The sequence below is a fragment of the Lygodium microphyllum genome, chromosome 29, assembly GCF_053477565.2.
Source record: "Lygodium microphyllum isolate KBCC chromosome 29, Lygodium_microphyllum_v1.1.10, whole genome shotgun sequence".
Lineage (NCBI taxonomy): Eukaryota > Viridiplantae > Streptophyta > Polypodiopsida > Schizaeales > Lygodiaceae > Lygodium > Lygodium microphyllum.
In genome coordinates this window covers 9832732-9846438 of record NC_141163.1, presented here as the reverse complement: position 1 = coordinate 9846438, position 13707 = coordinate 9832732, and the positions used below count along the sequence as shown (strand labels likewise).

General features: G+C 40.2%; 1 protein-coding gene across 2 annotated transcripts in view; it reads left to right on the top strand.

The window, feature by feature from the left end:
• Positions 1-8985: 8985 nt before the first annotated feature.
• LOC148010363 (uncharacterized) overlaps positions 8986-13707 on the top strand; it is a 33944-nt gene continuing 29222 nt past the window's right edge. For both annotated transcript variants that reach the window (XM_087671304.1, XM_087671303.1), the window contains exons 1-2: positions 8986-9142; positions 9237-9382. In XM_087671304.1, the coding sequence (XP_087527430.1) occupies positions 9064-9142; positions 9237-9382 (225 nt within the window). In that variant the 5' untranslated portion in view covers positions 8986-9063. The remainder of the gene's footprint in view (positions 9143-9236; positions 9383-13707) is intronic.

Sequence of the window (13707 nt, the reverse complement as noted above, 5' to 3'; positions counted from 1 at the left end):
ACCTAAGCTTACTAGCTGTTGAGATGGTCAATGATTTTAGTAAAGGAAACATTTTCTCTCCTCTTGGAAAAGGCAAGCAAGTGGTCTTAGAGTCAAACCAAAATCCCGCTAAGGATGGTCAAAGAGTTTTGAAGAAATTACCATCAGCACATAAGAATAAGAGAGAACTGTTGAGTGTGAATCCTCTTGAAATCAAAGGAAAGACCAAAGCTACTTGCAACAACATCTCAAGTTTTTGGGAATGGAATTGCATTTAGAAGCAAGAGGAGACCTAGGTTATGCAATCAAAAGCGTCAATGGAGAGCTAGCACAAAGTTGTGGTGGATTCCTAAAGTATTGGTATGTGCTTATGCAATAAATCATCGGATTTGGTTGCCAAATTTGCTTACACAACCATCTTGATTGACAATAGCTCAAGTGGCATCAAAATCAAAGAGGAAAATAAAGAGATCCAAATGCAAATCTAGGTCAAGGACCAATATACTCAGGAAGACAAAAACCAATTAGGTAGTGACTGAAAAGCTAGTTCTCATGACACATGAGCCTAAAGTGCAATAGCCTCAAGCAGTTTTGCTAATCTAGATTAGGAACTAGTAGCATTTGAGAAGTCATTAAATCGTGAGGAAGAAATTAAGCAACCACTTCTTAGTGATGTTGCTCACATTGAAACAAAAGGTCCAAAGGAGGAGAAGATAGAGCCTTCACGTGTTGCCAAGCAACAACCCCTAGAAGTTGCTAGTCCATCCTCCCAACCAAAGTCTCCCAAAAACAAGGAACCTTTATTACTTAAGGTGACAATGAAACTCCATCTTTTGCTCAATCCACAAAAAATATGTATTTCACATTGCATGGAGCTCTCAAATTTTCACCAAGTAAATGAAAAATAACAATAGATGACAAAGCCTAGCAATGCCCAACTCAAGATAAAACAAAAACATCTACCATTGAAGCTCTTTTGCTAATCCGAATCGATAGATACATCAAGTTAACAAGGATCTTTTGGAGCTTCAAACAAGAGACAATGACATTAGAGACCCATCATCAACAAGGTCCAAGTTTCTTCAACCACAACATACTAACTTCAACATCTAATGATCATTAACTTCTGTAGGAGGAGTTGGTAATTGCTTCATCAACAAGTGCCCGCCCAAATCTTCATCAAGTAGTATAGGTTCTTCTTCAGCAATAACTTCCACAAAAATGAGGCCATTATGCTTCAAATTTCTAGACTTAGCATTCAATCTTCACTGTATGCACATTAGTGCACCAATCCTTTGTGAGGGGTTTGTGAGCCATGTTTACTATCTGCCATTAGTCTTTAGCTCTATTGTACTTCCATTTCAATTTTATAAGGTTGTATCCCAAGTTATACAAAGATGGTTACCATGCAAGAAAAGATGACAAAAAAAAGCCAAAAAAAAAGTTAAAAGAGAGAAAAGGGAGAAAAAAAGAGAGAAAGACAAAGAAAAGAGAAGGAAAAAGAAATGTGTACTATGTACTCAAAAGCACTACCCCACACCTAGGGGTCCTCAAGTTGGATGTGTTTAGTGCTTTTAGTTGGTTGGCTCCCTCTCTAACCCCTAGCCCTTTTCCCTTTATCCCCCACATTTTTTCCATGGCACATCAAGGTTGGGACATATCTAGGGAGTCTCAACTTGCCTTGGTTTTGAACTATCTCCGTAAGTCACTTACACATTTTCCCTTTCTGATTTCTTCATCCCCATACCAACAAATTCATTTCAGCAAGATGGGAAATGTACTTCAATCAAAAGATAGCAATTCCATCAATGACCACCAATAGCTAATTCAGTAGTAGGGAACCACATGGTTTTAAAGCTTATTGGATTGAACTCCACCTTTTGTCCATCTCTCCAATGGTGTCTCTCCAACATCTTCATCAACAACTCCCTTTTTCCCGTAGTGCATAAGAAGTTAGTTCCCTACCACTCCAAAAATGTTTATCTCAATTGAATTGGCCCATGTAGAGTGGGTGATGGACACATTTCCAATAAATTGAGTCATTCCTTCTATCTACCATATCATGTGAGGAGGTACATGCTTGCTGCAAACCACATGCCAATGCCTATCAAAGGATGGCCCATGCAACAACTAATCACATGACTAGCCACATTTGGCCTACCATGAACTCAATATGTTTTTTGCATGTTACAAAGGCCAACCTTAAACGTTAAGCCCTCATGCATTTAGAAAGCTTGAAGGGGATTGCATGTCTTGCACCCCCCAACCATGAGAAGAGAGGAAGGGAGCACATGTGTCATATGCACATGCACACAATAATGTGTTAAAAGGCTCATAAACTTACAAACAAAAAAAGTAGGAAGTAAGCATCTACAATCCCACAAGCAATACTAGTGTGGCCATCAACACCTTAATGGGTCCAAAAGGCTTTAGCATACCTTGCCAAAGGTATAATCTATAATCCTTTTTTCTTTTATAATGAATGCATTTTCATCTTGCTCATTCTATATGACATGCAATCATTAACTATTTCCACTAAACAAACAAACACAATTAAAAAATGTTCATCTCAATCCAATTGGCCCATGAGGAATGGGTGATGGAGACATTTCTTACAATTCAAGGCCTTCCTTCTACTCGCCATATCATGTGAGGAGCTACATATTTCCCTACAAACCACATGCCAATGCCTCTTGAAGGGTGCCCCATGCAATTGCTAATCACAATGACTAGTTGCACTTGACCTACCTTGAACTCAATATGCTTATTGCCTATTGCAAAGGCTAACCTCAAACATTAAGCCCTCATACATTTAGAAATCTTGAAATAAGATCACATGCCTTGCATCTTGCATGCACGCACAACCCCTTGACCCTCCCCCCCAAATTTTGATAAGAGAGGAAGGAAGCACATGTGTAATGCTTCTTATTTGGACCTAACAATAACAAAACACACACACACAGCCATCTATAGAAGTGGTGTTTTCTACTTTGGTATCATTAATTTTGATATTTTAATATATTAGTTTGGAAGAAAATGTAAAAGAGTGTCATGTAGGCTTAGCTAAGATCTGGTGGCTCAGAGCACTCATTTAAAAATGTATATATTTGGTGCACTCATTTTAAAATATATGTTAGATATTAGATTATTAGGCCACACAAAGCACAACATTGCAAAAACAAAGTGTGCTTGAAACTTTGTGTGTAATATTGTGCTTTTGGTACTAAGATTTTACATTGTGTATATATATTCTTCACATAGGTATTTAACAAATGAATATGCATTTAAGAAGGTAGCCTCACATGTATAGATCTTAAAGCACAATTATATGTTAAACAACTTCTTGTTTATCAAGCTACATCTCAACAATGTTGCTAGCCATTATTATTTAATAGAATCCATGCTATAAAAATACTATATTAATCAAACCTAAGAATTTTCTTAATGTAACCAAATGACATGAAAAAATAGACAACATGACATAAAAATCCAAAGAATTTCTACATTAATATAGAATATTTCTATATATTATAATCTATAATGAAAGTTTGTAATGAATGTTTAAGAAAACACTGAAGAAACACTAATCGCATTAAATATTGAACGAAACAATTTTAAACATTTAATGACTAAACATTAACTTGTAAAAATATTTATAATAACATTTTTTCTATAATTTTAATAATTCACATTTGTTAACTAGTATAATAAAAGTTTGTTGTAAGAAATTACTTCATAATAAAATTTTGAGTAAAAGAATACTAATTTTACTATATTAGACAATAATGATCATTTATGATAACAAAACATTTATTTATATCAAATTACTTATAATAAATAATCGATCATAATAATACAATATTGGTTTATGCTGAAATTAATGATAACTACATTTATAATAGTAATATTGAAAGGTGAGAAGGATCGAAGCTTGCTTGGAAGTGAGCTATGGCGGCAAAGAGCAAGAGCAAGAAGAGAGAGAGAGACACAAATGGGAACTCCAACAACCACAATGTGTGGCCAGGCCTTCCTTTATTCAAACTGTCACTAAAAAAATAAAGAATAAGTGACTGTGATGGGCGCTCGCCACCTGTAGTGTGCAGTGGTGGCGGGTACTGTCAGTGTAGTAATATACAAGCGGCTAGGCGGAGGTACCTTTACCCCCAACAACCTCCCTCTTAAAGGTGAATCTGCCCCAGTGAGAGAGAAAAAAGAAAAGACAGTACAACATGTACAACAGGATGAGGAAAAAGACGTCATCTCATCCAATGCCCATCAATCTCCTGAGGAAGGCAAAGTGTAGTGAGGCTTTTCGTGAGCAAGTCTGTAGGATTCTGCTCAGTCGGAATCTTGACAAGGTCAAAAGACCTGTCCTCAACGACCTCATGAATGAAGTGATACCTCATCTCAATATGTTTCATCTTCACATGGAAGACCGGATTCTTAGCCAACTGAATGGCACTCATTGAATTTGAATGCAATGTAGGCATAGCATCTGTCATGCCAAGGTAAGGTCTGCAATCAAACGACCTAACCAGATAGCCTCCTTGCAAGCCTTTGTGGCTGTAATATACTCAACCTCTGTAGTGGAAAGAGCCGTACACTTCTGCATCCTGGACATCCAAGAGATAGCCCCTCCAGCATAAGTGAAGACATAGCCAGAAGTGGAATTCCCACTATCTGCGTGTCTTGCATAATTAGAGTCAGTGTACCCCACGACTCCTGTGTATCCTAGCTGCCATAACAAAGACACATATCTGATGTGCCCTTCAGGTACCTTATGATACCCTTCACGACATCCCAATGTTTCTTGCCAGGTGTAGCCATATAACGTGCCACAACCCCAATTGCAAAAGAAATATATGGATAGGTGACTATCATGACATACATAAGACTGCCCACGGCTGATGCATAGGGAATCTTGGCTATCCCGGCCCTCTGCTCATCTATCTACGGACAATCGGCCTGGGAAACCTTCACATAAGAAGGTAATGGATAGCCAATAGGCTTAACATACTACATGCGGAAGCACTCAATGACTTTATGAATGTACTCCCTCTGTGAGACAGATAGAGTAGTCCCTGAGATCTATCGCGTGTAATGTGCATACCAAGTATATGAGAGGCATGTTCCAGATCTTTCATCTCAAAGCTCTTTTTGAGCTGAGCCTTAAGAGCATCTATCATCATCCATATCCTCAGGCTTGACACCTTTGAAACAAGGGTTTAATCTGCAAATTCTACACCAAAACCTGCCATATTTGGGACTTCCAATACCCATAGTTGGTACCATCCAACTTGGCAATGTTAAATAGAACTGTGTCTTTCAAATGACCAGTCATACTGTCCCAAATCAAAGCAAAAAAGTAAAATTACAAGTTGCTGTAATTAACAGAAAATGCACTAAAACCACTACTAAAACTGGCTGAAAGGGTGGATTTCACCAAGAGAAGCACCTATCCACCAAATATGACCAAGATAACATCAAATAGTAAGCATTACCCTCATAGAAGTGCTCAAAATTTATAGATTTCAGCTTGTTGTAATAATGACAGCAGTATGTAAAACTGTCCCAAAATGAAGCAATCACTATTATATATGTCATTGCAACTGCCAGGTAGCAAGATGCATCCAATAGTGAGTGTCCAGGGGCAAGAAGGTACCAAGAGTTGTCAAACCAATCACCTATCAAGCAAGAGACATCTCATAGGTCTAGAAGTCATGCATGTAATGGGGTCTCAAGGTAAGAGAAGAGACCAAGCACAAGCACAACTGATAGAGCAAGAATCTCGATACATAACCATCCAAGATGCATACAAAACTGATAAACCTGTGACAGAGATAGGTTCCTACCTCAATGGTCGTATCAAATCAACCCACTATAGAAAAATTGCAGACATAAAGCTCTCAAGAGAGTAAATGCATATAATTATCCCACAAGCTCAAGCTCATCTATGAATAAGACTTTGTGTATATCCGAATATACCAAGAGGCTCCCACTAGAAGTGAAGTCAAATGCAAAGAGAGTAAGCAACGCTCTAATACATGCCAAATCCCAGCAGGGTACATCCGGAGCATAAATCCTAAGCTATCTAAGACCCTTAAAGCATTAATCTGAAAGCATTCAAAGAGCATGTAATTGACAACCAAATGTGATGCCAAGTAGATCCAAAATGCTCAAATACATTTGAAGATGAAGCTCCAAGTAACTGTCAAACATGGGCAAACCAAGTGGCATCCATATTTGACCAAAGCATAAATGTAAGAGGCCTAAATGTCAAGTAGTGACAATAGGCATAGACTAGTCCAAAGCATGCCAACTGAAGCCAAATGCCAGTGAAGAACAACCAAGCTGGAGCTTAATACAAGCTCAAAAGCATTCTGGAACCAAAGACAAGTTCGATGTTGTACCTTGAAGGTCAATACTTCATTGCATATCCCAAAGACATAGCACAAAACCAATAGGCATGACCAAACATGAGATAATAGGCTTTAGCCCGTTGTGGTATAGCAGTGATTTACTGCTCAAAACTAAGTATTTTCAGCAAGAAAATCTGTCCAAAATGATGGCATAACATGTGCCTTGCATCCCCCAAACAAGTGAGCATCAATAGGTACCAATCAGGTTAAGTAGAAGTGCCCAAACAAGCATAGCATTAGATGCCAATGTTACTTCTGCATAACATGACTATGGGACTGCTGTAAACAGTCCTGGGAATGTACCTATGCATCCACATGGCCTCAATGGTAGTGGTTGGAGGCTCCGGGGGGTGCCCAGGGAGGTCCACAACAAGCCTCAAGTGCCCAACTGCAAGAGGGAACAATATCCAAGCTCCAAGGGTTTGAGCTATGGCTGCCCTGTTTGATTGCAACCAGAGAACTGAAGAAAAACACTAAAAGAATACTTCAATACCTCTGTAGCAATGCCATGAGGGTGCCTCAATAGGCCGGGAAGGTGCTCAAGAAGCCGGGGAGTGACGGGAGCTCTGGAAGGTCAGTTATGGCTGCCGAGAAGGAGACCCAATGATGTAGGTATTTGAATGGAAGCTAAGAATGCCACGAACCAAGCTCGGGAAGTTGGGAAGCCTTGCTTTGATACCAGTTGAAAGGTGAGAAGGATCGAAGCTTACTTAGAAGTGAGCTATGGCAGAGAGCAAGAGCAAGAAGAGAGAGGGACACAAATGAGAACTCCAACAACCACAATGTGTGGCCAGGCCTTCCTTTATTCAAATTGTCACTAAAAGAATAAAGAATAAGTGATTGTGAACGGGTGCCCCGCCACCTACAGTGTACAGTGGTGGGTATTGTTAGTGTAGTAATACACGGGCAGCTAGGCGAAGGCACCTTTACCCCCAAAACAAATATTTACTATAAATGTTAACTATAATAATAATAATTGGTTTATGGTGAATTTGATTATAATAGCATTGATAATAATAATAATATTTACTTTATAGTAGGATATTATATATATTCATTATAAAACTTAAAAATTTTAATAATACTATTTATTATAATAACATTTAGTTTAAAAAAAACTTTGATATTATAATAAGATTTTTACTAAATGTCAAACGAATGCAAATGACGAGCCAGCATTGCAAACTTGGTTACATGACAAGAGCTTCCACGAGATAGACGAGATAATAATTGGAGTGATTGCAATGATAACTGAGAACATTGACCTCACCATAGGTGTAGCAAACGATGTGATATGTAAGATCAACCGTATCGATACAACAAACAAAAAAATGATATTAGGAATCGAGGTCATGAACCTTTCAACGAGCCAACAACTCATCCTATGTCGTAATAAGCACCAACACAAGGCATTGAATAGCAAATGGTACCATAAATCCACGTTCCCTTTGACCCTCGCATATGCGATCATAGGTTACAAATCACAAGGAGCCACCATGAACCAAAAAATACTTCTACACATTAGAAACATTTATGCGCCAAGACTAGTGTATGTAATGCTCTCTCGCATAACCAAAATAAGAAATTTGCTTATCGTCAGCCTTCTAGATCCATCTACCTTTGCTTCGACACCTTTCTTGATACCATGACTCAAGTGAAGAAACAACATAGCTCAACAAAAAAAGAGAGACTAAACACAACACATTCTATCACACAACAATCTCATACACTTCTTGTAACAAGTAATAAATCAAACTTCTATAACTTCTTTCAAATGTTGTTTTTAATAGACTAGTGTGTTCTTCAAAATCTCATCTCCAACCAATAGATTTATTAACAAACAAATGTACTTTCCTCATTTTTTCCTTTACAGATATACAACACCTATCAGTAAGGCAAAGATTACTCCAGACGAGGTACACACAAACCAAATGATACCTACTATGTATTTAAAAACTAATAGATTACTTTACCTAACCACATTCACGACAACCTATACAGACACCTAGCAAGATATAAAAAGTATTATTTTTAAAGAGAAAAAACCTCATTTAACATACCAAAAGAAATGTGAATGTTCCAAATCATGATTAGTGACTTGAACTACATACACATACATATTCTCCTTTCGACATCCTCCATGTGTTTAAACAATGCAAAAACTTATCTACAAACATACTTCGCATCGAAACACGACGCATATCTAAACACCATTAGTGAAACTGCTACGTAACAAACATGCAAGAACTACATATAGAACTTCATACTCCTTTACTGAGATGTACTCGTCAACCTATTTCATGTATTTTAGTCTTAAAGTTGACCATAACCAGAGATAGACCCGCTAAACTAGAGCTTTGTCATTTTCTTCATTGTGATTGGGGAAAAAGTTTTTTGCGAGCTCGGACCCAAAGTGCTCTTCACTCAAACAATTCGTGGGCACCCTATCTCTCTATGCCCCTCATGCTGTTCCCACATGGTTGAAGTTCAAGACCTACTCTTAACATATACTACTGTACCATACTATATTATACTATACTTTTATCTGGTGTAAAAGAAGAAGATATAGAAATAATGACAGATATAAATTTGTTTCTAATTGAGCGTGTCCATCGGAAGCAAGGCTCCTCAATCAAATCATTGCTCGTTAAGCACCGCAGGAGAAATGGCAGGCGTGCGCCCTTGGCTTCGTCTTGCTCGCCTCTTCTCCTCCGCAACAGTTGAGGCGTCCTCCTCACCTTCGAGTACCAGCCTTTTCTGTTTTCTTTTTGATCTCGTTCTATCCTTATAGAGCAAAATTGTGACTTTGCATCCACTCTGCTGCTTGCATGCTTGCAGGTATCACAGTGGCTGACTTCCTCAAGAGCATAGGGAAAGGAGTTGAGGCTCATGCTGACAAGATTGCTAACGAAGTTACGGAACTGGATGAGCTCGTTCTAATCAGAAGAATGAGACTCAAGAAGATTGGGGTTCCATGTCAACAAGTAAGTCACTCCCCATTTCTTATGCTTCGTATGCTTTTAAGACCTCTCACAGACCACACAAAGAACTTTCAAGGCCATAGGTATCGGCCAGAAGTCATATCTGTGCAGTAAAGCTTGTGCTTCGTAACCTGGAGGTTGTGGGTCCAAGGCCCACAGGGTGCACCATGGGTAGAGACACCCAAGTTCACATGGACTGTTTGTAACCTGGAGGTTGTGGGTTCAAGACATGTACAAACAATGATTTGCACGGCTGCGTGTAAACCCATGAGAGAGAATAAAAGTGTCAAACTTTTTGTACCACTGCCGTGGTGCTTGCTTCAGCCCATACAAGCTGTGTTTTAGTTTACACACCATGTGCTCTTTTCCAGGAACTACAAAGCCCTTGAGTTGTTTCATGTAGATTTCCTCATCAATGTCACCATGCAAAAAATCTGTTTTTACATCCATTTGGTACAACTCTAAGTCCAATACAACACTGAGAGCAAAAATCACACGTAGAGTGGTCATCTTTACAAAAGGTGAGAAGACCTCTTGGAAGTCAATCCTTTCCTTCTGTGCATACCCTTTGGCAACTAGTCTTGCCTTGTACAAAGGGTTTCCCACCAACTATCTTTACTTTGTAAACCCATTTGTTTGCAAGAGGCTTTCTTCCTTTGGGCAACGACACAAGATCCCAAGTATCATTAGCATATAGAAATTTAATCTCTTCTTGCATAGCTAGCTCCCACTTACAGCTGAATTTGCACAACTTGGTCTTTTATATGTAAGAGGCTCACCCTCATCTGTAAGCATCACATAGTGCAAAGAGAGGTCATACCTACGTGGTTGCCTTCTTAAACGTGTAGACCTGCGTACCCAATAATCTACATTTTCAGGAATTGGGTCTACATCTGGAGGTATGTTATTTTCAGCATTTATTGGCTGCTGTAAGCCATTTTTCAGCATGCTGTTGATGCTGTACAATACCTTCATTTTCATTACCAGCACCTGCATTTTCATAATCAGCAAGTCTGTCTTGCTGTCCATGACCTCCTTGTGCTTCTGTTTGTTGTCCATCATCATCTGGCTCAAAAATAACCGGTTGATCATCAGTTTCAGCCTGTGGTACAACACCATAGGCTCATCATCTGAAGTAATAGGTGGCTGCAAATTTTAAAATTTGACATTTTTCATGTCTTCATTGGAGGCTAAAGTACCTTTTAGCAAATTTGCCTCATTAAACACAACATTATGGCTGCGAATAATTTTCTTAGACTGAGGTAGCCACACTCTGTAGCCAAATTCACCCTCATCACCATAGCCCATGAAAATGCCTTTGGTGGATTTCAGGTCAAGTTTGTTCCTCAACTCATCTTTAACATGCACGAAGGCATCACAACCGAATATCCGTAAATGGTCATATGAGGCCGATTTTCCAGACCTAACCTACTTAGGGATGCCATTATTTAAGGACCTATTTGGAGAGCGGTTGCAAATGTGAACCATGTTTTCAAGTGCCTCTCCCCAAAATTCATGAGGAAGATCAGCAGTGGATAGCATGCACCCCACTCTTTCACATAAAGTCCTATTATATCTTTCAGCTACCCGATTTGAAGAAGGGCTGTAAGGAGCTGTAAGCTCCCTCTTAATTCCATGCAAGTCACAAAAAGACTTGAACTCAATAGATCTGAACTCACCCCCATTATCAGTTCTCAAGCATTTTAGCTTTCTACCTGTTTGAGTGGTCACAAATGCACGAAATGTTTTAAAAACAGTAAACACTTCACTTTTATTTTTCAACAAATAAACCCAAATCTTCTTGGAACAATCATCAATAAAAGAGAAAATATGCAGCACCACCCAATGATTTCACGGGCATACTATATACATCGGAATGCACTAAGTCCAAGACATTGGACTTACGAGAGAGACCAGAGTAAAATGAATTTTTCATTTGCTTTCGAAATTGACAGTCGTTACAAAAAACCAAGTTAAGAGCCTTTTTCATCAACCCTCTTCAAAAAGGTAAGGACATCGAGTCCTTTCTGGCTCATATGGCCTAGTCTCTTATGCCACAACTCCAAATGACAACTACTTTCTGTCAAATGTGGAGCAGCGGTGGAAGCATAAACATGCGCTGAAATAAACTGCTGAGACACAAGACAAAAAGAGAAAAGAAAAGAACACGATACAGATGAGAACTCAGATATATGCACGGAAAATGGAATCCATATATTTGAACATGAGACAGTTGCATACAACAGTGAGTCACTGGTTGCGTGGGCACTGACACTAGCACTGGCTCCTCTCCACAGAGTCTGCAGATAGTGAAGTGAAGTGACTGACTGAGGAGGAGCCATTGAGTATAAATAGGCTGAAAAAGTGGGGAGTAATAATGCTGGTCGGATAGCATTAATGCTGGCCGATTGGTGCATAAAAATGCTCCACTGGTATAAAATGCTACAGTAGAAAAAACCTAAAATACCTAATAAAAATGCCCAGCCCAGATCAAGCTCAGACTCACACATGAGCTGACAAATACACTGCTAACACCCTCTCTCAGATCATGAGTGATCTGATACAATACAATAGTAGAATGAAAAGGGATCAGAAACTATACAACATAGAACCACCAAGTAGAACCATGGATACCCAAGCAGTGGGTGATCAAGCCACCACCAAGGTGTCTCGGAGAGAATCTGATGCCGATGTTGATCGTACCAAACACCGAAAAATAGAGAAGATCATAGAATGTCTTTGTGTCCATCACCAATGTCTTGCAGTAGCATACAAGACTATCCTGTCAAAAATACCCCTGAACATAGGTGACCATGGATTCCCCGCCTTTGGCCAGACCGCCAAAGTGTCCCCTCATGTGAGCTCCAGACGAAAGCCTCTTGCTCTCTGTCAGATAACCAGCTTAGCATGAACCTGGATGTCAATCCCAGCTCCAGGATTTGATTTCGCCAGATTGAAGTTGATGCGTCAGGGACGTCTCTCTCTGGAACCTGTGCACCTATATACAAGTATAGATGAGGCGCGGCTGCCCCATCTGAACACCTGCTCACACTCCCTCTCTGGCACAAGAGAGTCGTGAGGGATGACCTCATCACCACCACTAGAAAGCAGCCGAGGAAGGGGCCACCAAGCCCTTCCCGCGATCCGAAGAAGAGGATCCCTTCCGCGCCTTGGACTTCACCTTGGTCGGAGGATCCGAGTCCGAGTCTGATGAAGGAGAGGACGCATCGGTAGAGTCAACATCCTGCTTCTTCTTCTGCTCCTTCTTCCTGGAAGCCGCTACTGTCTTGCAGTCCTTTCGCAAATGTCCCTTCTTTCCACAGTGATAACACTGGGCCTTCGACTTCTTCTTCCCGTCACCTCTCTCTGAAGCTACATAAGCCTTGCCTCCATAATGTGCCGGATGCCTTGTAATCTCAAGGATGTCTCATGCTCAAGAAGCATCGAGGTCATATGTGTAAAACTGATAAGAGTTGATAATGTCTGCGCCCGCAAAGCATTGGCCACTCCATCAAACTCCGGGGGGAGCTTGTAGAGGACCGTCCCGACGAGATGCGCCTCGGGAAGAGCAGATTGCATGTGCCGAAGCTGGTCCTGTACCTGCGTAACACGAAGAAGAAAAGACTGAATAGTATCTTTTGGCTCAAACTTCATCTGCTGGAGCTGGCCATAAAGTGTGATTGCCCGCATGGTGGAAGGTGCCTCGTACATCTGCTGCAACTTCTGCCATACTTCAGGAGACGTCCTATAGGAGGTAACCGCTTCCTCATGTGAGCACCGCTTCCTCATGGTTGTCCTCATCAAAGTCTCCAGGAAGAGGAAAAAGACGGAGAGGTCGGGCAATAGCTCCACAGACGATGTACCATAACCGCTTCTGTACAAACCAAGCTTTCATGACATGTCTCCATGTGAGATAATCAGGTCCATGTAACTTATCATCAGTGGAAGTGCACGGAGGAGCCATATGGAGAGGATAAGAAGAGAAGTAGAGAAGAGATGGAATTGAGAGAGGAAACACAGCCAAAACACAAGCACAGATTGCAAAAAATGAGAGTTTACATGCAATATAACCCAAAATCTGATCAATAGAAGACAAAATCTGCTGTAGAAAGTCAAAAAATCAGTCAAAAACTGCCAAAAACAGCAAAAACGGCCTGAAGTAACAGTCACCCAGCCAGGAGAGACGCTGAATCAGCAAAACGCAGGCGGTAAACTGGAGAAAAGCAGGTAGAAAATTGTCGCCAGCAGCTGCAGATGAAAAAAAACAGGCAGTAGAGGGTGCGTAGGCAGCAGGCGATGGCAAAACTGCAAAAAACGCAGGCTGAAAA